Source organism: Equus przewalskii, chromosome 14 (genome assembly GCF_037783145.1).
Source record: "Equus przewalskii isolate Varuska chromosome 14, EquPr2, whole genome shotgun sequence".
Lineage (NCBI taxonomy): Eukaryota > Metazoa > Chordata > Mammalia > Perissodactyla > Equidae > Equus > Equus przewalskii.
In genome coordinates this window covers 35,953,722-35,980,273 of record NC_091844.1, presented here as the reverse complement: position 1 = coordinate 35,980,273, position 26,552 = coordinate 35,953,722, and the positions used below count along the sequence as shown (strand labels likewise).

General features: G+C 44.5%; 1 protein-coding gene across 4 annotated transcripts in view; it reads right to left on the bottom strand.

Moving 5' to 3' along the window:
* The window catches only part of SPRED2 (sprouty related EVH1 domain containing 2), a 117,087-nt gene that overhangs the window by 54,372 nt on the left and 36,163 nt on the right, over positions 1-26,552 (bottom strand). Inside the window, exon 1 of one of the 4 annotated variants that reach the window (XM_070572470.1) lies at positions 1,019-1,251. The exons of 2 other annotated variants lie outside the window; for them this stretch is intronic. In XM_070572470.1, coding sequence (XP_070428571.1) covers positions 1,019-1,041 — 23 coding nt within the window. In that variant the 5' untranslated portion in view covers positions 1,042-1,251. Of the gene's footprint in view, positions 1-92; positions 506-1,018; positions 1,252-26,552 lie in introns of those variants that run through there. One more of the 4 variants, XM_008535082.2, reaches the window with a different exon arrangement.

Sequence of the window (26,552 nt, the reverse complement as noted above, 5' to 3'; positions counted from 1 at the left end):
CCTTAAAAAATGTCAAAAGAAATCATCATCGGAAAGGTTAGGCAGAAGAGAACAACGAGAAAATAAAGTTCATGTAAACAGTAAGCACATACCTGCCGGGCGATGCCATTGCCTCTACATGGTAGAGCCCAAGTGCTGGGTATTAGCATTATTGCTACTATAAAGCTTCCGATAAAAATGGATCGTCTCCTGCGGACCTGAGAACCAGCTGGCTGCTTGAGAAGTGGTTTCCCCCATATATGATTCAGTCTCCTTGACAAATATACTGCATCGTACTGGATGAGTCATCCGAGGGTTAGTCCGCATTTTATAGGCCTGTTGTGTCATTACTCACATTCAACATCCTGCTTCTCAAAAGTGGAAGCTGGAAGCCTGACAGCTGACAGATGCTTTTTCCAATTAAAATATTGTTTTAAAAAAAAAATTCCTGTAAGTTCTGATTATCAATCATTGATGATACTACGAAATGCCCAGGAAGTACATGGCACAGCTCAATACCCGAGATTACAGTCTGTAGAACCACAAGTGTAAATGGTTCACCAGCCCCATCTCCCATCCAAATAATTTGTATTCCGACTTGAGAGCAAGGACTCCCCTCTGTTAAGCCATCAGTGTATTAATGCAGGCATAGGCCCTATTGTTGCATGTTGTAGGGTTACCCAGTTGCAGGAGCTTTGTAAAAACTACACATCAAAATTTTGGTCCTGGATTAATTTTGTTAGGTAAGATAGTAGCTCTGTGTTTATAAAATGACTACCTTTTGGAGAAAATACATCAGGGATGAAATGATATAATATCTTTTATGAAATATTTAAGCCAAAAGAAATGTGGCAAAATCTTGATAACTATTGCATCTGTGTGGTTGAGTATATGAGAATTGGCTACATTATTCTCTCTTCTTTCGAGTATCTTTGAAAATTTTCACAATAAAATGTTTTTAAAGTTAAAAAAAGTCTTAGTCCCTACAGTCTAATTTGTACCCAAATGAGACACTTTTTCTAGTTGGGTATGAACATACCTTAGGTGTGAATGGGGTACCATTCACACAGTGCAACCCAGTGGCCCTGGGGGTGTGGGAGCTTCAAGCTTGAAGGGATGATACTTGTGTCCCAAGGCCGCTGTGAGGGCTGCATCCACCCCCTGAACAAATGCCTGGTGCCTTCTCCTCCCAAGACTGTCTGGTGGTTGTTTCTTCATGCTTTCTTTGAGGACACAAGCCCCAGTCTCACTGGTGAGTTCATGTTTGACATTACAAAGGAGAGGTGACTATTTCCAGCTTCCTTATATGGTTTTGGAAACGCCCTATGAGAGGTTATGTAAGTCATATCCACATCCCTTAACACCAACAAATGTCTCTGTTAAGGTGGCACCCTGTTTGTTTGACTCACTTCATGCTTAAACTGGGTTACTTAAACCACCTGAAGAAGAGGTTTTGATTTCATGACTGCAAAAAAACCAGATATGCAGGCTCCAACGTATGTTAAACGAAACCACTGCTGAAATTAGAGGTCATTTAAAAAATGGTCTGTGTCACGAACAAGTCACCATAGGATACTTGAAATACAGAAGTCCCTCGAAAGCCTAGGACCTCTGGCCTGCTCTCTTTAGTTCTGAAACTAAAGGACAGGAAGGTATGTCAGGCTGAGGCCACCAACTCAGTCAACACCAAGCCCAGTTGTCAAAGGACACTGTCCAAGAGGACCACAAACTGGCTGCAAACAGTTGTGACAGTCCCCATACAACATCGAACGCTAACTTCACAAATCCAGACAGTTTAGGACTGTGTGTGGGCCTCAGCTGAAGCCTTCCTTGGTTTTCAGAAATGCTTTCCTTATAGGACTGCAAGCTACAGGCTTATCAAAACGTCACCTCGAGATCTAACGATAACCTTTCACACACTTGCAAAGCATGATTTACCTTAATGCAACAGGTAGAAATAGGGGGAATTAATAAACTTCTAGCCTAATTTGAGTTCCTCTAGGTATTTAAAAAAAATAAGTCCATAGTTCATTAAAGAATTTTACAATTCAGATTTCACTAATTAAAAATACAGAAGTAATAGCAATAATAATGTGTAAACACACACAGAAGGAATGATAATAAGGCAAATATGGTAAAATGTTAACAAATGGGGAATTGAGTATAGAGAAATCCTGTGTACTATTCTTGCAACTTTTCTGTAAGAATGAAATATCTTGAAATAAAGTTAAACACATACTCACAAACACAAAAAAGAAAATAGATAACCCATTACAAAAAAAAAAAAAAATTTATGGATTTAATAATCACCACAGTTGTTGCTGCTGCCACCCTCACCCATTAAAAAAAAATCTTGGACCGTAAGGAAATTTACCAAAACATTAACATTGGGAAATGCCTCTGGGTTAGGGTTTCTCAAAGTGTGTTCCTTGCAAACAACTTTTTAAGAAACTCTGAAAACAAAACAAAAAAACTAAACAAACATTTTGGTAAAATGATATACTATATCCTCAAGGATACAGTTTAAGTTTGTTCAGTCTTGCATTTCACAAATTTATTTGAGTACCTCTCCATTACGGTCAACACAAGCTGAAGACAGCACTTTGGGAAACACTGCTGTAGACGATGGGATATGAAATACTTTATTTCTGATCTTTTATTCTAAGCTTTCTTCAGAACACACTTTATAATGATAACAAAAGACATATAAACCTGGTTTCTGCCATCTTTAATGAACATTTCTATTTGGTTGACTTGCATGCTAATGACCTCCACTAGTCAGCAAACAACTTGGAGTATGGGATGATCCATTCTCCCTGGACCTCACTAGATGGTGGCCTATGCCACCAGCAGGGGCAGCCACGGAGCCTACACCTGTGTGTAAAACAGGTTGTTGGTGTTGGTGTTTCTGGTGAGAGGCGGCTGGCCCTGGGTGAGGCCATCCCAAGGAGCAGCAGATTGCTCCAGGCCCAGCTCCACTTCGCCATTTTCAGAGTACTGGGTTCTGGAACCTGGAAGCCAGACTGGATGTCTCTGGCCTCTGAGCTCCTCATGCCTTTACATACTCATCTCTTTGCACGGATGGGGGTGTGAAGAAGCAAAACTAGCTGGGAAGTGCAGGAGAACAAGGCTTCCAATTTCTTATAACTCACTAATAGAGTCTTATTTTTAAAATTCCTGCCATGTATTAATTTGTACAACGGTTTTTAGCAATTATCTGTTTATATGGTTTTTTTTTTTTGGCTAAAGTCCAAATACTGGCTAATGTCAAGATCTAAAAGCAAATGTGGATATCAATGATGTAGGTACTGTAGGTTGTACGATGTAGTGGTAAAGAGTATGAGCCTGGAGTCAAGCTGGCTTAGTTCAAAATCCAGCTGGGCCTTTATTTATTTATGTTATTTAACTTCTCTAGGCATCTATCTTCTTTATCTGTAAAATGGGCACAATATTATTAATTACTTCACAGAATTGTTTTGAATGGGATAAATGTGATCATTCAGAACAAGAACTTTTAGCACAGGGCTAGGCACAAACAGAGGGCTCATTAATTCGTGCAAACAACGAGGACATTTGTAAGTTTTATGAATTTAAAACCTCAGAGGTAGGCAAATTATGGGCAGCCACCACACTGATCTGTTTACATATCATCTATGGCTGCTTTAGAGCTACAAAGGCAGCGTTTGAGTAGTTGTGACAGAAACAATACATGGTCTTCAAAGCTGAAAATATTTATTATCTAGACCGTTACAGAAAACGTTTGTCGACCCCTGGTGATCAACATTTGCGTAAAGAACCAGGTCTCTTCCCTATAGAAGTTTTGGTTGTTAGTCCCTTATTCTGCTTAATGTCTCAATCTAGAATCAGATACACAAGCATTATTTATGGTGATGTGATCCACATGAGCTGTAGCTCACACTTTCCTTACAATGCAAAATACACCACTGGGCTCTGTCTCATGGCAGGTGGAGAAATCTTCAGAGCGTGAGACCGTCTGCTGGTCATTCTGCCTTCCCTCCCTCCTGACCTGCCCACTCAAAGAGGACGACCTCCCTGACTTCAGAGTCCAGTGACCCCAGCTGATGTGTGAGTCCACAGCTATGCCTCCCCTCCCCCAAGACACATCTGTGCATTATGTTGAAACCACATGTGTCCCCAGAGCTTGAAGCAAGAGGTGAAAGATGATCTGGAAGAGGCATTCAGCAAACTGAGCAAACAGAAATGAAGGATGCTTTCAAGGGGGCTGGACAGCCACAGGCAGGATTAATACAGCACGAGGGGCATTTAGAAACGAGGGCTGCAGCAACACCACCGCTGCCAACAGGAGCCCAGTAACAAGACTGGGGGCCAACCCAGAAAAACGAAGAACACTCCTCAAAGGCAGGTCCCAAGACACGTCCCTGCATCCCATCATGCTGCCTATTTTCTTTGGCAGGAAAGCTTGTTTATTTGGAGAAAATGAACCCACAGCATTAATGGATAATGCAGGTGAAGGGACTCATGGGACTGATCTCTGGGAGAGGAAATTTGAACAAAAGAAACCATTCTAACTGCCTTCAGTTAGTTCTCTTATTAAAAAAAAAGTCTTAGCCAGCTGTTCGGACACAGATTAAATCTGGGATGTACTTAGATACACAGTGTCTTTCTGGCAGTCACTTGTTGCCTTACTGGCAAACATCAACATCTTCCCAAACTCAATCCAATAGAAAATTGCATATGTTAAATACTTAAGTGAATGACGAGGGCTGAGCTGGGCAAGGAAGAGGGGGAGACAAATGACTTCTATTGTTACCCACTGAGAGCAGGATTTCAGAGACGGTACACATAGTGACAAATCTCACTTGAGGCCAAGTCAGTTTTCAGCCGTGTTCCTAAAAGTGTAACTGGCTGGCACAGGAGTCAAAAAAGACTCTCTCCAAAACTCAGGCTTAATTTGGGGAGGTTCAGCTCGGCCAGAGCCAGAAGACCCGCACTGATTAAATGCCTATCGGCTATTATGCCAAGCAGATGTTTTTTAATAAGAGACCATCTGACGTGAGGACCCTTCAGAACTAGGCTTGCGGATTCAGCTGGGTTACTTCAGGGAAAGGTGAAGGGAACTCGCATTCATCCACCGCCTGCTCCGTGTGGGGCGCTCCACATGGTTATTTCAACACACCCACAAATCTCGTTCCTCGATTGTGTGGAGGAAAAACAGGCGGCTGAACTACTAGGTTGATTGAGTCTAGATGGTCTGAGTTTCTCCAGCACAGGATGTTACACAGACAGGGCAGGACTGACAAAAGAGAAAAGGGATCTGAAATGCATGAGAAATACAGCAAAGTCGCTCTGAGCAATGATGGAAGGAGGACTCGATTAGTAAGGAAAAGGGTTATGGGTATGTAGTCGAGTCAGAGGCTAGATGTCCAGGAGACTAGTTTCCCCTTCAAGCCTGGAGACCAAATAGGGCAACAGGGCTGGGCTTCAAGAGAAACCAAACCTAGATCTATGGGTGGAATTTTAAGTTCAAGGGATGAAGCTGCGTCAAGACCCGGAAAGAGGATCCAGGGAGTGCATAAGGGGTGACCATTTAATGTATTTAATATCTGCCAGGCTGAACAGTGAAGTCTGTGTTTGAAATCTCCTCACGTTTGGACGGCTTATTCCTCAAGGTGACTTGTACCATGACTATCACGGCACAGACGGAGCATGCTGGACCCAAATCCGCCAATCGGCCCAGCTCAGCCCACTCTGTCATTTCCCTAACTTCAGGCCAGAATTAGACCTGATGCTGCTCAAGGACTGTATAATTCCAGGAACAGTCTTCAGAAGAGAAATCTACCAATCACCTTGATGCTGGTCACAAACAACTTATCCAAGACAATGGTACCTTCCTAGCCAAGCAAACCTTCCACGTGGAAGCTACCTCTGTTCATCATACGGCAATACAGATATTCAGCTGTGGAAATGGAAATCCCTTCTGAAAACTCTCCAGAATACTCTTTAATCATTCACCTATGTAAACAGCATATATTATTATTGGTCTTAGAAATCATGCAAATTCATTCTGTTGGGAGCCAGTAGTTTGGGTCTGGTTTGCCACTAGTTATATGACCTTGGGCAGTCACTTAACTTCTTTGTATCTCAATTTCCTTTTCTAGAAAATGTGGGGCTTAAACTAGTTCAGTCTTTGAAGCTCTAAGACTGTACAAGGAATGGACCGGTAACTGAGAAAACTGCCTAATAATACAAGTAGCCAGAGAAGAGAGAGGAGCACAAAGAAAACTGGGCAGTGCTGGTGGATCAAGACCAAGGGTTTAAGGGGAAAGCTGCGTTCCTGACTCTGGATCTAAGAGGCCAGCCTAAACTAACACACCAGTCTAAAAGGATGTAGATCTCACCCCAAAGCTAGAACTGACTTCTCCTTACAAACACTTAGTCAACAATAGCAGCTAATGTCAACATTAGCTATGGTTGTATCATATGCAAGCACTGGGTCTCAGAATTTCACAAGACTTCATCCTAAATGAAGACTCAAGAGAGGGAATCGGAATCTAGCACACCCTCTTCTGTCTTCATGGCAATCAGTACCACGATGATTACAGCATTTTGTGATGACTTGCATGTTGCCTATGCCATTGGACTTGAGATTCTTGAGAGAAAGTTTTTTTTCTTTTTCTTTTCTTGCTTTGTAGCTCAGTGCCCGGCACACGGTAAACCCTTGGTAGACTGAGTTTCTTTCATGCATTCAACAAACACAGACTAACCTTATTGGCCTACATAGCGGGTGGAGATGAAGATTATACGAAGGGAGGAAATGACAGTAGGTGGTAGCAAACTTTTGTAATGTGTGTTTTTTCTTTATTACAAGAAGTGATAAGCTCACTGTAAAAAATTTAGGAAATGCAAAAGAAGACATTCACCTGAAATGACATCTAGGTGGTAGAATTTAAGAGCATTATAGGAATCTATACTTACGTGATGCATGTCTGCTAATTTAATGTAATCTTTGCCACTGTCTGAATCCCATTAAAAAATAATATTCCCCTATTTTTCTACTCATACATTTCTGGTAAAAACAAAAGGTATTGTGTGCAGGGTTTTTTTCCCTGATTTAGTTCAGAGGGGCAAATAAATAATTCACAGATTTCACACCTGATGGACTTTAGATATTAACTAAAAAAACTAGAAGAGCAGCCTAGAATTCTAAAATGAATCTTAGACATATCTAGTTCTAGACCAACCACACTTGACAGATGAGGAAACTGAGCCCAGTGGCCAAGTTTCTTGTTCAAACTTAGTTGTAGGAGCTAGAAGTGGGCCCTAACCTTCTAAGTCCATTTTTCCTTACTAAGAATTAGCTACCTAGCTAAAACCAAAATCATCCCTCAATTCTGGCACACCGCTAACTTCTGGTTTTTGAAAAGTAATCAGAGAGGATTCCAGAACAATAAAAGTAGATGACTATGTCCAGAATATTCACCTGCACTAGAATTCTCAGGCACTAGGTTAAATAAAGTACCACAAGGGCAGCCAAAGTTACTCATTACTCTGAAGACTTGTTTCTGACTTTACCGTAAACATTTTAGTTCTATCAGAAATTTTAAAAATGGGCCAGTGAACCTGAGTTAGGGCTCACTAGTCAACAGATTGCAAACTATCAGATAAGGCTTACAGATCCAGACTTTGGTATCAATTTTCTCCTCCTGGTTCACCTGAATTCCACTTAGGAAAGGCACAGTTAGTGGGCATTCAACTTGCTTCAAGTATTTCCCCCTCTCAGGAACCCCCAAGAGTGGCCATAGGAAAACTTGCTGGGAGAGAGGAGGAAAGGGGGAAATCCAAAATATCTCACTAAGCAAAGAGCCTTGCTCTGCATGGTAGTTAAGGTGAGTGCCTTACAGGGGAGCTTCGCATCCGCACAGTTAACCTTCCAAATGTAACACCACCCACTCAGCGAGAGAACAGGAGCAAGAGTCTGAGTACATTTAAAGAGAGAAGAGGTTCTTCCTCTCAATGAACACATCTGCTGGAGCTGGCCGAGATTTGGGGACCCACTGTTCATGTGCCTCTCCTGGTTCACTGCCACCCTTCTGTGACTTTGGAGTTCCAAGATGCAGTACATATGCATCTTTCAACATGGACTTTAAATGCTAACCAAGCACCTCATTTGGTGCTCTGTCACAAAAACAGTGATCTTTCCCAGAACTGGAGGAAGAAGTGAAAGAAGTGTATGCTGGCTTCCTATAGAAGTGTCAAGGGTAATTATGACCAGATGTGCTTTTCATCATGTGGACAGCTCTACTCAAAAGAGGAAGAGATCTGCAGGAGAGAGACCAAGTCCCTGATCAAACCTCAGCTGGATCAGTACTCACCCCTAGAACGGTACTCAGTGCAGGTCTCGTTCAAGGAAGAACAGGGACCGAGAAGGGCTTACCCATTCTCTTCACTGAGTTGCCATTTAAAAGGACAGCCTTCTGGGGCTGGCCTGTGGCCAAGTGGTTAAGTCCCTGGCCCAGGGTTTCACTGGTTGGGATCCTGGGTGCAGACATGGCACCGCTCATCAGGCCATGCTGAGGCAGTGTCCCACATAGCACAACCAGAAAGACCCACAGCTGGAATATACAACTATGTACTGGGGGGCTTTGGGGAGATGAAGCAGGAAAAAAAAAAAAAAAAGATTGGCAACAGATGTTAGCTCAGGTGCCAATCTTTAAAAAAAAAAGTATAAAAGGACAGCCTTCAGGTTTTATTAAAATAAGTATCAGGGGCCGGCCCCGTGGCCGAGTGGTTAAGTTTGCTGGCTCCACTTTGGTGGCCTAGGGTTTCGCTGGTTTGAATCCTGGCCGTGGACATGGCACCGCTCGTCAGGCCACGTTGAGGTGGTGTCCCATATGCCACAACTAGAAGGACCCACAACTGAAAATACACAACTATGTACTGGGGGGCTTTGGGGAGAAAAAGAAAAAATAAAATCTTTAAAAATATAAATAAAATAATTAGATAGCTAAGAGGGAATGGATAATGAATGTGGGATTCACCTATTTTATAAACCTAAAAACCACAGAGTAAGCCCCAAATACACAAACTGGAAAAAAATTTAAAAGGTACATGTGTGGCAGAATGAATAGGTCCTGAGTGTCCTTGAATTTCACCTTTCAAAATATTTTAAAATATGTTTAAAAGGAGGTTTAACCTTTGGCGGGGGGTTCACGCCTCCCCAAAGATTCTCTCTGCCCCTCTTTCTCCACTCAAAAGGAAGAAAAGTGTTCCATGGATTTCATTTGTTTGCTTCCTATGAGCCCTGGAGGAGTTGTCCCTGATACTAAGAATGTGCTGAATGTGAAGAGCAAGTCTTAACATTAGAACATTCCAAGCCACCAGGGTGAGACCAATTCAGCTCAAAGGGATTTTGCTATCGCTCAATAGAAGCTGGAAATAAATACAAACACACAGACGATATGGCACACAGGATGTCAAGAGATAAGCAAAAGACTGTAGAACGACTGCCACGGGAAGGGAAGCCATGCCCCCTGCCCCCCGCAGCTCCTCCCACCATGCCTCCTCCTCAGAAGACTGCAGCTGGCTATGCTGGAGGACACAGGCAGCCCACCTTCCCTGTCCCCACCCATAAACTTTAGATGTTGTCAGTTCAGTTTATATTTCAGGGTAAGGAAGGAGAAAAGCCCATGGGCTTCAGGATAGACCAAATATTTATAATCTGCTGCTGAGCAAGGCATCATGGGAAGAAGATGGCATACATTCCATGGGCTGGTCACAGCCTCACCGGTCCATGTCAGAACGGATGCTGGGGTGTTTAACTACAGGGAAGCGGTGCTCGGAAGCTTAGAAAACAGATTAACTGGGGCATAATGTCATCAATTTATCTGTACAATGTAAGTATAGATGTATTTCTTCTTTTTACTTTAGTTAATTGCTCTGCATAGGTAACATATTCATGATTCATGATAAATTAGAATATAAAAAGGTATACTCCCACCACATCCCAGCTGCCTTGTTCCTTCTCCCACCCAACAAGCCAACAGTAACCACCTTTTAAAAGTTTTTGTGCATTCTTACAGGGTTTACGCAAATATAAGCAAACATAAATATGTATTCTCCTCTCACCCCTTCTCACAAAAAAGATAGCATATTATTCACATGTTCTAGACCTTACTTTTTATCCCTTGAAGATGTTTTCATATTGGAATATAGACAATTAATCAATTCCCTTTTTATATCTGTACAATATTCCACTATAAGGATGTACCATGGTTTATTTAACAAGTCCCTTCTTTTTTTTTTTTTTTTTTTAAAGATTTTATTTTTTTCCTTTTTCTCCCCAAAGCCCCCCGGTACATAGTTGTGTATTCTTTGTTGTGGGTTCTTCTAGTTGTGGCATGTGGGACGCTGCCTCAGCGTGGTCTGATGAGCAGTGCCATGTCCGCGCCCAGGATTCCAACCAACGAAACACTGGGCTGCCTGCAGCGGAGCGCGCGAACTTAACCACTCGACCACGGGGCCAGCCCCTTAACAAGTCCCTTGTTAATGGACATTCAGGTTTTTCTGAACCTTTTGCTATTGCAAACAATCCTGTGATGAACATCCTTATATATTAGAGTTGCCTTTACATTTTAAGATGCTTGTTTACTGCTCTGGAGTTCCCTGACCATGATACAGAGAAAGAAGGAAGAAATCTTCACAACTGCAAATCCATCTGAACTCAAGACAAAGCCCTTCTAAAGCAAAAAGTATAGTTATGGAGAAATAAACTGAGATCTGGATTTGCTATGATGCATATACAGCAGGCACCCAAAAGACATTTGTGGAAGGAGTGAGGCAGAGTTAAATTATTTAGGTTACTCATTCTCCATCCTTATCCTCCTCTTGCTAACCCCTCAAAGCCTCGCCACCCATTCATCTTTAGGGCCATCCAGGCATCTGCCCCTCTAAGAAATTCTAACAGCATTCTATCTGGTAGAGGAGGCACACTGTGCCAAAGTGGACACTGGTGAGGTGGCTGGTGCTACCTTGGAGGGCAGAAAGTAACCCTTATCCTTCCCTAGTCGTTATCTGGACCTGATCCCAGAGTCCCGTTGGAGGTGAAGCCACACAGAGGCGTCTGTAACCCTAGGGCTGAGCTGTTAGCTGGTGCCGGCATCAGAGCCCAGGGCCTAGGTGAATCCGCAAGAGGTAACTCACAACGCAGGATGCCTCAGCAGAGCTCAGAGAGGAGCCAGAGAGGCAGTTCCAGCCCTTCCCAGCCACCGCCTCCAGCAAAGGAGCAGGAAATTCTAGGCTGTCCATGAAGCTGACTCATCCTCTTTCCACAAGCATCCTGAAGGTTCTATTCTAAGTTTACCAAAGGGAACATGCCTTCAGGCAGAAGCAGAGCAGCACAGAAGTGGTTGTGGCTGGGGCCTCATTGAGCATTTCCTCTGAGACAGGTCAAGGTCCCACCAGAAGGGCTAAGGAAGGTGAGGAGGAGAGAGACCATCCTGTAATCATCAGCTGAGCCAAATGCTATTTACATCTCTTTTCAGACATGCATATGCTTCATTACCTGTGTGTGTGCACAATGACAGCTTAATTACCCGGGGGTTAAAGTCAAACTATTAGAAATGAATTATACTTGTTTGGACTCTAATTGGACTCAACGTATAAAGCATTTTTGAGACAAACTGGAGAAAACTGAACATGGATTCCACATTAGATGAGATTAAAGACATTGTTAATTTTCTTTTTTTTTAATTTTTTTTTTTTAAGGATTGGCACCCGGGCTAACAACTGTTGCCAATCTTTTTCTTTTCTTTTTTTTTTCCCTTCTGCTTTATTTCCCAACCGCGCCCCCACCCAGTACATAGTTGTATATCTTAGTTGCAGGTCCCTCTAGTTGTGGGATGTGGGACGCCGCCTCAACGTGGCCTGATGAGCGGTGCCATGTCCGTGCCCAGGATCCGAACCCTGGGCCGCCGCAGCGGAGTGCGCGAACTTAACCACTCAGCCACAGAGCCGGCCCCAAAGACATTGTTAATTTTAGATGGTATTATGGATTTTTTTAAAAAGTCCTTACCTCTTAAAGATACGTACTCAAGTACTTATGGGTGAAATGATGCCTGGGATTTGTTTTAAAATACTCCACCCCACCCCCAAAGTGTGTGTGGTAGGGTGGGGAAAACATGAACGACTGCTGGGTGATGAGTACATGGGTCCTTTACCCTATTCTCTTTACCTTTGTGAATGTTTACAACATTTCATAATAAGAATACAGGATGTTATGATAGCTATATGCCACTGAGACCTTACTACTGACCAGAAAGGGCAGTTCGGCCCCTAGGGGTGACACCTTGGTCCCAGATGATCCAGAGATGATAGAGTTAGGGACCACACGAAAGCAAGTCAACTCAGGAAGTAACTACAACAGAAAATTTTGTTATCCCATCAACTAAGACACTGGTTTTCAATCTTGCCTGCACACTGGAATCACCTGGGAGGTTTTTTTTTTAACTGGTGCCTAATTGAATTGTATGGTGGACAGCCTCAATTTCTGGATTTTTCAAAGTTCCCCAGACAATTCTAATGTATAATAAAGTCTGAGAATCAGGGCTCCAGGAACATAACAGGGTGGTTCAGGAAAATGTCAGGGCTAAGCGTGAGAGGTCAGTGGCAGCTGGACACTGACAAGACATTTTCATATTGAGGTATATGGGGTAACTATTCGAGGTGACAACTGATTCAACTTGAACTAAAAAGCCTGACTTGTGGCCTATCAAACATACAGTGCACATCTGCTTAATCATTAAAGTGAAGAATGTACTCTCTTAAGAATGCACATTTCCCCTCCTACGCCCTATTGGTGACACACTATTGGTAACTCTGGATTAGTCCCTTTCCTGACATCAGGGTCATGTTGACTCTTAATTTGCAACTGAATACCTCTTTGAAATTTTGATGAAAATGTATCCTGGTGTGTTTAATGTACGTTCTTTGTTCTAAAAAGGTATAAGACTGTACTGAAACCCAGCCTTCCCGGCTTATACTCCTCATTCTGGCTCATAATAAACTCACCCCAATTTTGATTTATAGGTTGGTTATGGATTATTTGCGTCGACAACACTCTGCTCAAGCTTGCCTGTGACCACCCTTGGTCTAATTATCTGTCTCTCCGGGGTACCCAAGTCTGGGGTCCTAGCCAAGCTTCCCTGAATTATCGGTGCAATCAAGGATGACAGCAGAGATACAGTAAAAACTAGGACTCTGGCAAACAGATTAAAACCAGAAGCTGGGCCTCTTTTAAATTCAGAAGAGAGATGACCTGTTATCAAGATCAGGACTGCAGTTCACATCGACATTCCATTGACTGTTCTCTGACCCACCTGAGCGTTAAGTGACAATGGGAATCTTGCTGAGACCTGCCTATATTACCTACAGAAAGGCTCCTGTTTTAAGAGGCCGAAGGGTCTTTGGCAGCTTAATTTGCTATAGATGCTGGGTGGTGGAGCCCCAACAGCTAGCCTTATTCAAAGCAGGGAGGAATTGGCGGTCTCCTCTTAGGAGTTCACGCCTCACCTCACAAAGGGAAATTTTCCTGCGGCTGGTGGCGTGTTCCTGATGCATAACTGTGGGCCTCTGCCTACTTTCTTGTGGCAATGGGGTTAATTAATTTTGGTGTCGTCTTCAGGGCCTTGGGAAAGGTGAGGGCTTTGCATCTGTTGAGGCCCTCCTCCATGTAACTCCTCTGACCCTCCCTCATAACAAGTATAATTATGTTCCCATTCTACAGATGAGAGAGGTGAGGCCCAGGTAATCCTAGTTATGACACCATAGTCAACCCAGCAACAGAGAGCAGAGTTGGAGTTTGACCAGCTGAATCCCAAAGCCCCATGCCCTCCAAGATAAACTTTAGGACATACTAAACACGGCACCTCTCATTTCCACCTGTAGGAAGTAATCCAAAGGTTGTTTGGTGGCCCAGCCCTCCTGGATGAACTCATTAGTCATCATGAGTGTGAAGATACAAGACCCTTGAACTTTCTTTCATCACTCTCCACAGTGACGTACATCTTTCCTCCACCCTGTGAGCCCGAGCTGAGTGTTGCTTTCTAGTCTTAGCAGTCCGTGGCAATACTGAGGATGAGTGCTTCCACACGCCCAGCTTTAAGGTCCTGGCTGAGGATGCCAAATGTAGGGCCCTTCCCTTAACACACACCCACACCTTCAGATTTCAGTTCTGCTTATCACAAGGTGTACACAGGCCTGGAATGCAAGCAACCTGTGTCCAAAGCCAGGTTTTGGCCTCTACTCCTTAGACACAGGGAACCTTCCGCTATTGGCCCCACTGGCAGCTACACAAGCCCCAAATACAAGGCCCAACTCAGCTGCCAGTGTTACTTAAAACAGTAGGTATAGGGCCGGCTCGGTGGCACAGAGGTTAAGTGTGCACGTTCTGCTTCGGTGGCCTGGGGTTCGCCGGTTCACATCCCGGGTGTGAACATGGCACCGCTTGTCAAGCCATGCTGTGGCAGGCGTCCCACATATAAAGTAGAGGAAGATAGCACGGATGTTAGCTCAGGGCCAGGCTTCCTCAAAAAAACAAAAAAACCTAGGTATAAATAAGCCTAATTTTTACTCCAAAAACACATCCTTATAGGTCTTAGTCAGTACTCACCCCTCCAACTCCCGCCTCTAAAGCTTTTGCCCTGGAGATTTTACTAGTGTCCAAAGATGCTGTCCCAAGCCAGAAGGTGCCTGGAATCCTAGTCTTATAATAAATGAGCCAGCTAATAAAATTTAAAAAAAAAATCCATCCTTAACTTTTTAGTTAAGCACCATTTTTTAACTTACAGTGGATCCACCGCCAAAGCTTATTCCTGACTTATTCACCAAACTTAGCTCTAATGAACTTAAGGCCATTCCCAACTTAAAATCCACCTTCACAAGATAAATACTTAATATCATCATCTTTTGTCTTCTGAAGAATTCCAAAAAGGCTTCTGAAAATGTTTCCAGCAAATGGTTGCAAGATCAAGATGAACATGGAGCTTCCTGAGGTGAGCTCACAGTTTTGAAAGATAGAACATTCAAGTACAAAGGTACATATTCATATTCAAAGGTTCTAATATGTTTGCCTTAAAACAACAAAACTCAAGCCACACGATCCTATCTGCTGGTATATTTTGTATGACTGTAATCCATCATGCAGCATTAAATGGCATTAAGATAATCATAATGAAATGTCAGCTGACATCTATCTGATGTGCCAAGTATGGTATGCTATGCCTTTATGTGTCCTCTTCAATTCTCACAGCTGTTCCCCGGGCCAGGTACTACGAGTGTCCTCATTTTACAGCTGGAGAAACTGCCACCCAGCGAATGAAGAACCCAACCTATGAAGCCGTGGAGAGGTGGAACAAAAGAGCAGTCTGACGCCAGAGCATATAGCTCCTTAACCCCTCTGCTCATTTCCAAACGTCACCAGGTTAGCCGGCCAGCTGTGGAGTAGCCCTTTCTGCACCAACACAACAGCCACGTGGGGAGAAGGGTCCCCAGCACAGCATTTTAAAACCCATGTGAGAGGGAGTCCTCCCAACAAAGCTCAGAGGCACTCACAGTGCTCCTTAACTCTTAGCTCGGCTGGTTCAGCAACCCAGAATTGCACCCTCCCCCGGTGCTGCGTCCCAGCCTGCACCAGCAGATGTGTCGACGATAAACAAATGCTCGTGCAGAATGAACAATACGTACACGGGCTGGTCCGGGCAGCGCAGAGTGACACACTAGGGTTAAACACTTGGCTTGGAGGCACACAGCCCAGGCTGTACTCCCTGCCCCATCGACTTCCAGCTATGAGTTCTCGGGGAACTTACTTCATCTTTCTAATCTGCAGTTTCTCCATCTGCAAAATGGGGAAACGATGGCACTTTCTCTGGGGTATCTCGAAGTTTGTGATGCCAACTCACTGTTCAACATAATAAAGCACTTCGCACAAAGCAAGCACTTCATAAACGCTGCTCCTCATGTCGATTCTTCCAGCAAAGGTCCAGTAGACGACCGACAGCAAGGGTGGACAAAATGTGTCAAAAGCACAAAGTGCCTCAGTGCAGGAATGCTCTGACGGCAGAAGACCCCGGCACTGCTGCCCAAGCGGAGAAATTTCACCATGGAATATAATGATAACTATACAATCCAGCAGGTTCTTCCTGGACCTCTGCAGCTAACGTGAGACTCCTCCTTACACAGGGAATTACTTGGGGCTTTCAAAGACAAGTGGAATTTCCCCCCACTTTTCCTGAAATGCCACCCCAACATTAGGAGGTTGGGTGTGGTTCTGTACTTTGCAAAGCACAAGTTTCCTAAGCTTCACATCCACTTTGTGTTTTCCCAAGATATGTTTACAGTTGAGTAACCACTCGGGGAGTGGTGTGTAACAGTGGCTTCCCAGGCCTCTCTGGGCAGTTCCCGGGTGGGCCTGCAGAGGAAGGATAAAACACAGCTACTGGAGCCTGACCTGGGGGCAGAAGAACAAGCTAAACAAGAAAATAAAAACAAGCCTCTGGCCAACACCATCTCTGCAGGTCCCGCGCTCACAGAGGGGAAGAGTTCTAAATTTGAAAGAAAGGCTTCCAGGAAGGAGGTTGGTCGGCAAAGCAGGCTGAGACAAAAAATTAAGCCAAGAGGGGTGCTTTTGAAGAATTTAAAAAAATTCCTGCTGCTGCTTATTAACTTATTAACCCTTTGCCTAGGAATAGGCTGTCCACCCACTGCCCTGGGCAGTCTACACTGAGGGCTGGGTCACAGCCTCAGCCAGGCCACCAGGGAGAGGGGCCTCCACTCTCTCCCCACCCTGGGAATGTACTATTTGCTTCAAAGCCACAACCGGCAGCCGAACTACAGCACAGGCCAGCAACAGTGTCCTACAGAAATGTAACGCGAGCCACATCTGTAATTTCAATTTTTCTAGTAGTCACATTAAAAAAGTAATAAAAAACAGGCAAAACTAATTAGAATAATACAGTTTACATAATCCAATACAGCTAAAATATTTTTGTTTCAACAAGTAATCAAAATGAAATGATTACTAATGAGCTATTTTACATTATTTTTCCTCGTAGTAAGGCTTCAAAATCCGACGTGTATTTTACATGTACAGCACAGCTCAGTTCACATTGGCCTCATTTCAAGTGCACAACAGCCCAGGTGGCTAGTGGCCCGGGTACTGGACGGTGCGGTCTGGTGCAGCGGCCATGGTCTAGTGCAATAATTCCCAATCCAGTCACCTGAATCCGCAAGGGGGAGGGGTGGGGCCTTGTGCAAAATGTGGCATGCCAGCCCCACCTCGGAAGGCCTGGGTGAAAGGCAGCTGGCTTCTCTCCAAGTTCCGCTGCAGCACAAGCCGCCACCCACGCAGCCCGGTGCCCACGCCTCTCTGCAAGTCACACAAGAAGGCTTACATTTAAAAAAACACCCATCGGCATGCTAGCTTGGGATTTGTAAGCACAAAAAGTAGGAGACCAAAGAAAGTCTCCCAGAGGCAGGTGGACTCACTGAGCCGATGAGTGAAATACCCACGCCTCCTTAACCAAGCTTGTTTATTTGTCTGTCGGGTCTGAACTTGGCCCAAGCTTCAACATGGCTTTTCTCTCTTTGTGCCCAGTCATGAGCACCAAGCGTACTCTAATTCCCTCAACTGTGAAAGGAGAGGGAAGCTACGGGCCCCGTTTATGGTTGGAAGATGCTGTTAAGAACAAATTACAGTCCAGTGAGAGGTATTTTGAACTCTTCGAAGGAGCAGAGACATTTCTGGAGCTATTATTCCCCTCCGGATACTCAGGGCATTTAAAATTTCCTCAAATAAGGCCCTCTGCAGCTGTCTCTTTATCTCCCTGGGACTCTGGCCAGAAAGAAGCCACCTTTAACCTGGAGGAGGTGGGCTGACCTTGGCCATGAAAACCCACAGCAGTCCCTCCCCACAACTACCTGGGCTTCCTCTGGTCTGGGACAAGCCTTTCTGGTTTAGCCTTATTTACTGCGGTGCCTAATTGAAATCTCTCAAAGGAAAAGTCTGATACACCAGTATGGAAAAGTTCTCTTATCATTTGGAGAAAATAATTTAGAGCTGGGTAGATAAACATGTACAGGAAATACTTCTATAGAGGTCTTGATCCTCTGAAGATTAATAACCCACGGAACTGGAGACCAGCCTCAAACTCGGAGGAAATAGGCAAGTTATAAAAACAGGAAGAACGGGAAGTTTATTTTTGGATGAATATTTGTTCTAGTGAAGCTCTCGATACTGACAAAAACCTTGATCTGCAGGTCATTTGCTGCAGCTGAGCAGCTGCAGTGCATGTTTCCACAAGCTGTCCCACCAGAGATTTCCGCGTCTTTTTGGAAAGGGCCTCGCCCCGCTCCTGCAAACATCTGCCTCACTGCCACTGGCTTAGGGACCCCTTTCTCCTGCCTTCCTGCTGGTGAGCAGATTCTCCAGCCCAGCTCGAAACCTCCGCCATCTCCAAGAACCTTCCCCGCCTTTGTCCGCAGTGCCCTGAGCCGGCCCATCTCCACCAGGTGAGTATCTCCACTGGCTCTTAGTATCTGCCTCGTCTGGTCCAGCATGAATTGATCAGCCTCCCTCCATGGGCTACCAGCCCCACTGGTCTCACCAGCCTCTCCAGTTCTCCTTCAACAATCCCTGTCACCATGGCTCCCCACTGCTTCTAGAATAAAGCCAAATGTTCTCCAGTTTGACAGACAGAGCTCTTCACAACCTGGCCCAAACACTGCTACAGCCCCATCTCCATATGCAGGACCAGCTTCGTGATTTGTGGGACCTGCCACAAAAGGAAAATTATTTGCGGGGACCATTGTTCAAAAATTATTAAGAATTTCAGGATGGCAACAGTAGAGCATTAAACCAAGTGTGGGACCTGGCTAAGGGCGAGGCCCGGTGTGACTACCTAGGTGAATGCACATGAGGCAGGCCCCTTCCATGTGCCTCCCTCAGACCAACCCCAGAAGGTAGCGGGGTTGAAAAGAACCCATCTCACCTCTCCTCACTGAAACTCATCCCTCCCCTCAAAGGTGACTTCAAGACAAGGAAATCAGCTTCCACCCTCTCAGGTGACCCATTCAGATGTCCATTCCACTGAGCTCTCTGGTCCTGATTTATAGTATGGTTATTTATTTACCTGTCTCTCCTCCACACCTCAACTAGATCAAGAGTCCTAGGGCTCTGGGTTCATTGCTTAGTCATTTCCGTGCCCTCCCCTCCCACCTTTCCAGAACAAAACTGGTACACCTTAGGTCTGCTATAAATTTTTACTGAATGGCCATTAGGAATATTGCTCCCCACCCCTAATGGCCACTTAAAAAGTCTCCCATGACCTTGCCTAGTGACCAGTTAAAGGAAAAATTTAAAAATTCCCTGCAGATCTTGCTTTTACATAAAAGGAATTGCCCGGGCCCTCTGGAGACAGAATTACAGAACGAGTTTGAGGGTGTCTGAACAGGAACTTCCATTAACCGCCATTATGAAACCTACTGGCCAGACACAAAGACTACACATGTTGACTTTGGCAGTGGCTTCACAGGTGGCCCAGCTGGCACGGTGGCGGAACTTTCACCACCTCCCTGGTGGCTGCCAGCACCGTGTGGGGCGTGGTAGAGCGATGGGAACAGCAAGGCCAGTACTGCCTTGTTTCACCTGACTCCATCTGACACAGGCCGGGGTCGACCCCAGAGAGGAGAGGGTGACCCATGTTTAATTCACTACCCTACCAACGGCCGTCAGCAAGTAGGAGAAAGACAAGAACCTTGCGTTTTCTTACCTAGAAACTTTAAATGAGATCTCATGTCCCTTGAAATGATGAACTTTTCAGGGAAAATGCTTGTGGGCACTTGAATTCCTTTTGAGCAAAGCAGCAGAATAAGGCAGGGAGCAGAAGAGATGAACGATGATCACCATTGCCCCTTCAGTGCAAACCTGCTTTATAATTTTTCAAGAGGAAGAAAAACAAGGCTGGCCCAGTGGTGAAGTGGTTAAGTGTGAACATTCTGCTTTGGTGGCCCAGGGTTCACTGGTTCGGATCCCGGCTGTGGACATGGCACCACTTGTCAAGCCATGCTGTGGTAGGCGTCCCACATATAAAGTAGAGGAAGATGGGCATGGATGTAAGCCCAGGGCCAGTCTTCCTGGGCAAAAAGAGGAGGATTGGCGGCAGATGTTAGCTCAGGGCTAATCTTCCTCAAAAAACGAAAAAAAAAAAAAAAAAGAAAAGAAAAGAAAAAAGAGGAAGAAAAACATTGGAAATCCCAAATAGCTTCCTACACATTCAGGCAAAGCTGATTTCTCCAGCAATTGTCAACTGATCACGCCCATGGGAGATGGTGAGGCCAAGAGAGGGGGATGATACTATTTCAGAAAATACAGGCATTAACTTTGTGTGCCCTCTGCTATTAGAAGACCTTCACCAAACCCAGTCAAGGAAGCTCCCTCCCCCCAGAGGCCATTCAGTAACAATAACGACCGTAATAGCTGCAGCCATCATTTACTGAGCCGGGTACTCACTAGGGAGGAGCTGAACCACTTATTCTCTAGCACATCTTCTCCTGGCACTGGGGACAACCTGTACTTCTCTTGTTTACTGGTCTCCCTGCTTATTGTGTGGCTCTCTCTTAAGAATGTAAGGTCACCTCTGATTACCCAACACCCAGAACAGTGCTGCCAACCTAGTGAGCTCTGCATGTAATCATGAATTTGTCAAAAATAGACCATCTCCATCCTTCCCGTATGGTCCCCATTTTACAGAGGAAGAGAAATCAAGTGACACACTCAGGCAGTCTGTCTAAGGAAAGACATTTCAGGTTTTGACTCTTCAGCTGTGACTTGGTATGTTGAGAGCACTGTTGTTTCAGGAGGCCCTGGGCATAAAAGCATCTTTTACAACGTCCACTTTAGATCCTGCTTCTCCTGCCACATTTCACCCAGCAAACATTTCCCAGGAATGGCTCTTTAAGAGGTAGCTTTTTTGTTTTTTTTAAGTTGAAGCTGGTTTTAATGTTATAGAAAAATACCTCAATTTTGAAGTATTCAGTGACTACCCCAAATATGTAAAACCCCAAGGTGGGGCTGGGGGACCCTCTCCCATGACAGGGTGATTGTGCGGCAAGTATCCTAACAGCCTTGCACGGTGTGGGTTACGTGATACTCAATCGATGCTGGTTCCCTCTGTTGTGGTAACAGAACACTGAAGAAAGAAATGCCAAATGGCTACCAGAACAATCTCCTCCGTAGCCTGTGTTCGCACATCTCCGTTGTGCTTTCTCTTTAAGGATGTAGTCACGGATGTCCAGCTAGGGCCACCTCAAATGTAGTATGAACTCCCTCCAACAGAGGCTTCGAATTTTCCTATCTAATAATTTGTAACCTGATCAGTTAGTTTTTGCACAAAATAATGGTAAGCACACCCAGGTCTCAGTTTACTTAATGGGGAACAACAGCTAAATACATTCGATTTTGATACCAACAAGTGAAAAATAATACAAAAATTTCAAAGCATGCTGGGAAATGATTCAAAATTATTTTTGAAGTAAACAGGACCTGTGTTGGAAAGGTCAGTTAACTGTGTCCATGTGAACTCCAGAGCGAAGACAGTATAGCATTTGGTTACACAAAATCAGAAATATTAATCAACCCATGCAACACAGGATGAATATTTGTTTCCAATCTGGATCTAACAGTTTAGACTATTAAAAATGCAAATTTCAACCTAAACATAAATATATAAGATCAAGTAAAAAAGGAACTAATAAACACTGAAGAACTAGGAAGAGCAAATACCTAAAAGCCGCCATGAGTTAGCAACGAGGCTCCTGTCTCAAGGACAACAGGTTTAGCTCCTTACACAGCCAAAAAGAACCAGGCCAGCGCCTCACCCACGAGCTGTGTTCACTCCCTTATTTTAATACAACGTGTCTGGGGGGAGAAGTTCAACCCAAGCGAATCCAGAGATTATGAAACGCTGAATCTGGGCCCTCAAGGTAAGGATCGCGTGTCTCCCATCAGGGGCAGGGCCAAAGACACTATCAGCGGGTGGACGAGTGGATGAGGTAATGCCAGCCCAGGGCACCATGTGGGCAGGCCACCCCGCCCGTGCCGTGCCTGCCTCCCAGCTAAGGGCCCTGCTTCTTCTCCATCCTGGGCTGAGCTCAGATTAACTGAGGCTTGTGGCTCCGTTTCTGGTGACTTCTTGAGCCTGCAGAGCACAGAGAGGACACTCACAAACAGCTCTCCTGTTTGCCGTGTGAGGGTGACCGGGAGAGGGCCAGGTCTCCTCGCTGCGGGGCTTACATGTGTTCTTAGGGGCTGTTGTCAATGGGGCAGAAAGTCCCTCAGTCCTCTCTAAGATCCTTCAGTCCCCTCGAAGACTACTGCCGCAGATGAGGGACCAAAACCAGGAGGAGGGGAGGTGAAAAAGCAATTCTTCCCCTAAACACATGCAGACACAAGCGCATGCTCCTGTTGTGTTCTTGGTCATTTCCTAGGTACCCAAAGCAAAACCCAAACCCTGAGCATGTGGTCCAATATTATAAACTTATATATTATATATTATTATTATAATGTATATTTAGAATATATTACTATGACTTTAATTAAATGATCTTCCTCAGTTTAGCTTCTAATCCCCCCCACCATCACCCACCTTGGCTTAGTGGTACATTGCTCTCCAGGGCAGCCACACAAGCCACCGATTCAGCCAGTATCCACAGGCAGTGCAGGCGAATCACTTGGGGCAGCTGATTCTGGTTCAGTAGGTGGGGACGAGGACTGTGCTTGTCTAACAACTCCCTAGGGATGCCGGCTCTACGGAGAGAACGGTGGGCACCGGGGCTCTGGGAATCCTGACTGGCCAGGCCTATCCTCTCACCCTAGCTTCTCAGGCCCCCATCCCTCTTTCCTCTGAAGGATGAAAGGCCCTTCGCTTCACAGCTCTGCCCCAGCCTCAGGAACCCACCTGGCAATTCTCCCCTGTTCTCACCCCAGCAGATGCCGCATCGTCCTTCCAGAGCCGAAATAATACAAAGATATATTAGCCTTTTTTTTTTTTTTTTTGTTAAAGATTTTATTTATTTATTTATTTTTTCCTTTTTCTCCCCAAAGCCCCCCGGTACATAGTTGTATATTCTTCATTGTGGGTCCTTCTAGTTGTGGCATGCGGGACGCTGCCTCAGCGTGGTTTGATGAGCAGTGCCATGTCCGCGCCCAGGATTCGAACTAACGAAACACTGGGTTGCCTGCAGCAGAGCGCGCGAACTTAACCACTCGGCCACGGGGCCAGCCCCAGCCTTTTTTTTTTTAAGGGAACATCTTGCCTTGGGAATCAGTCTTTCCTTTGAACACTAAAACATCTAAAGACATCCTACTTTTACAATTGAGAAAGAATAATTTTGCTACATTACTTCCCTCTCAAAAATGTGTGTTAAGGGGAGCGAGATTGACTCATACTTTCAAACTTTTTGGAAGAAAAATGATAAAGAAACACACAGAGTCTTTGAAAACATAACCAAGGTCCAAAATTAAACTTGGTTTTAGCTTAAACGTCATAGTCCTCATAAAAAGTTAAGTACCTAAAACTTTGTCAAATAACAGATTTCTAAGATTTAAAATCAAAAAAACACTTCCCACCCACCCCCTCAAAACACCTAAAAAGAAATGTAGATTTTGTGCCTCCACCTCATGAGTGAGGAATGCCAGTGCCCTCTCATTGTTCAATTAATGTGACAAAACAAACAATTAACCAGAAACTCTGGCAGAATTCTCAGTAAGGTACAAGTTCAGACAATAGCTGAAGGTATTTCTTTTTGGTACAGAAATGGAGCTGCTCTAACTTGAATGAGGGTTAGGAAGCTCTTTGCCATGTACGATTCTGAAGGAGCTGGAAATTCTGCAGGAGTAAAACTGTATTATAAGAAAAAAAGTTGAAATACGTTTTTACAATCTGGAAAGTAAAGCAAGTTTGTTGAAGAAATATTTAAAACAGGTAAGCAAAAAGAATACTATCCACCATCCACCACCCAGAGATCACCATTGCTAACAAAGTAACATGCAATCACATGGGCTCAGCTGAGCAAAGCTGAGGATGGATACCCTGATGTACAGCACCCCGTCCCCATTTTCACACTCACCCTGAAATTTGCACCGAGTCCAGAACACTCATGGAAGATTCCAACACCTAGAGAAATGTCTGACGGTCTGGGCAGAAGAGCCAAAATCACCTTCAGATGACTGATGAGCCAGACTCGGTAAAATAAAGGAAAAGGAGAAGCGTTTCCAGAAATAACCAAGGCTGCACCTGGACCCAGACCTTTGCCACAAGATCATGTGGCAAAACTGAAAGAACTCTATCACCAGAGGCCAGCAAGTCTGCTATGGAAATCCCCACCCCAGGCTCCAGACAGGGGGAAGGTGCTTCCTCTGTTCGAGGTCAAAGGCAGTCCTGGCCATAGGTCAATGGTAGTCCTGGCCACAGGCCAATGGTAGTCCTGGCCACGACACGGGCTGGAGTGAAGCAGCAGTAAGTCAAATGTGGCCAACTCAGCGGCCTGGTGTGGGCAGTACCGACATAATTGTCAAGAAGCGCAGCAACCAGGAGCGGCTGGAGTGGCGGATCTGTAGAGATGAAGGCGGTGGTTAACAGCCCAGACTGTGGATCCGACTGCCTGAGTTCAAATCCAGACTCTGTCGAGAGCTGTGAGACCCTGTGCGTATTACTCAACCTCTCTATGCCTCTGTAAATGGGGATGTGTGATTAAAGAGTGTTAATCTTCAGGACAGGGTGATTAAACAGTGTTAACCACCAAGAGCATTTAGAACACTACTGGCCACATGTAAGCACTATTTAAGTTTTTGCATATTTATTTTTTCTATGTTTTCTAAAATAAGCCATATTGATTTTATCACCAGAAAATCTATTGCTTGACTCCTACACAGGCCCCATTAGCTTGCCACTTGTCACTTTATCTTTGGCCCTTCCTGCCAAACGCCACAAACTCATCTCAATATACATACATATACAAGAGTGACCAACTGTCCAGGGTAGGACTTTCAGTGCTAAAACCAGGGCAGTGCCAGGCAAACTGGGACAGCTGGTCACCTTAATATATACACAAAAGAATACAGGAGAAAACAAGTCATGCCTGTAACACCACAGCTCAGAAATGACCACGACCAGTGCTACAAGTCTGGTGTACTTTCTTCTGGCCTTTTTGCTGGTGCGTATGTTTTAAGCAAAATTTGGATTGTGGTACATGGGTACAGAGCTCTGTATCCTGTTTTTAGCCAATGCTGTATTCTCCATATTATCAGTAATTCCTTGAAAGTAGTGTTTTCCAAGGCTGCATACTCTCCAGTCATATGGACCTTTCATGTGGCTTAACCACTCTCCTAGGCTCTCTTATCAACATTTTCAACTCACATAACTTTATTTATTTATTTATTTATTTTGAGGAAGATCAGCCCAGAGCTAACATCTGCTGCCAATCCTCCTCTTTTTTGCTGAGGAAGACTGGCCCTGAGCTAACATCCATGCCCATCTTCCTCTACTTTATAAGTGCCCATAAATGTCTTTTCTTCTGATTATTACTTTTAAATTTCTAGAAGAGGAATTTTTGGATTATGAAGATGAACTTAAAAAAAAAAAGGTAATCTATATTACCAAATTGCTTTCCAGAAAGGGCATGCTAAATTCTCTTCCCAATAGCAGTGTATAAAAAATGCCCCCTTGGCTGGCCCCGTGGCCGAGTACTTAAGTTCGCACGCTCCGCTGCAGGCAGCCCAGTGTTTCGTTGGTTCGAATCCTGGGCGCGGACATGGCACTGCTCATCAAACCACGCTGAGGCAGCATCCCACATGCCACAACTAGAAGGACCCACAACGAAGAATATACAACTATGTACCGGGAGGCTTTGGGGAGAAAAAAATAAAATCTTAAAAAAAAAAAAAAAGCCCCCTCATGAAAGCCATACCAGCATTTTAAAATATTTTCCTATTTGATCATAACAGTTGAAAAAAATGCTACTGTTTCATTTGGACTACTTTAATAATTTGTGAATAATAATAATTGTGAAGAATTTGTGAAGAATTTGTTTTACGGCATTACTTTAATAATTTGTGGAGTTAACTATTTTGTCCCATATCTAGCCAATTATATTTTTCTCTTTTAACCAGTTAACTTGGCTTTTTTTTTTTTAAAGATTTTATTTTTTTCTCCCCAAAGTCCCCTGGTACATAGTTGTATATTCTTCATTGTGGGTTGTATATTCTTCGTTGTGGGTTGTATATTCTTCGTTGTGGGTTGTATATTCTTAGTTGTGGGTCCCTCTAGTTGTGGCATGTAGGACGCTGCCTCAGCGTGGTCTGATGAGCAGTGCCATGTCCGCGCCCAGGATTCCAACCAACGAAACACTGGGCCGCCTGCAGCGGAGCGCGCGAACTTAACCACTCGGCCACGGGGCCAGCCCCATAGCTTGGCGTTTTTAAAGTATTACGTTGTCTATTTTTCTACTGGTTGCCTTAGTGTCTCTTTTTTGTAATTTCCTGA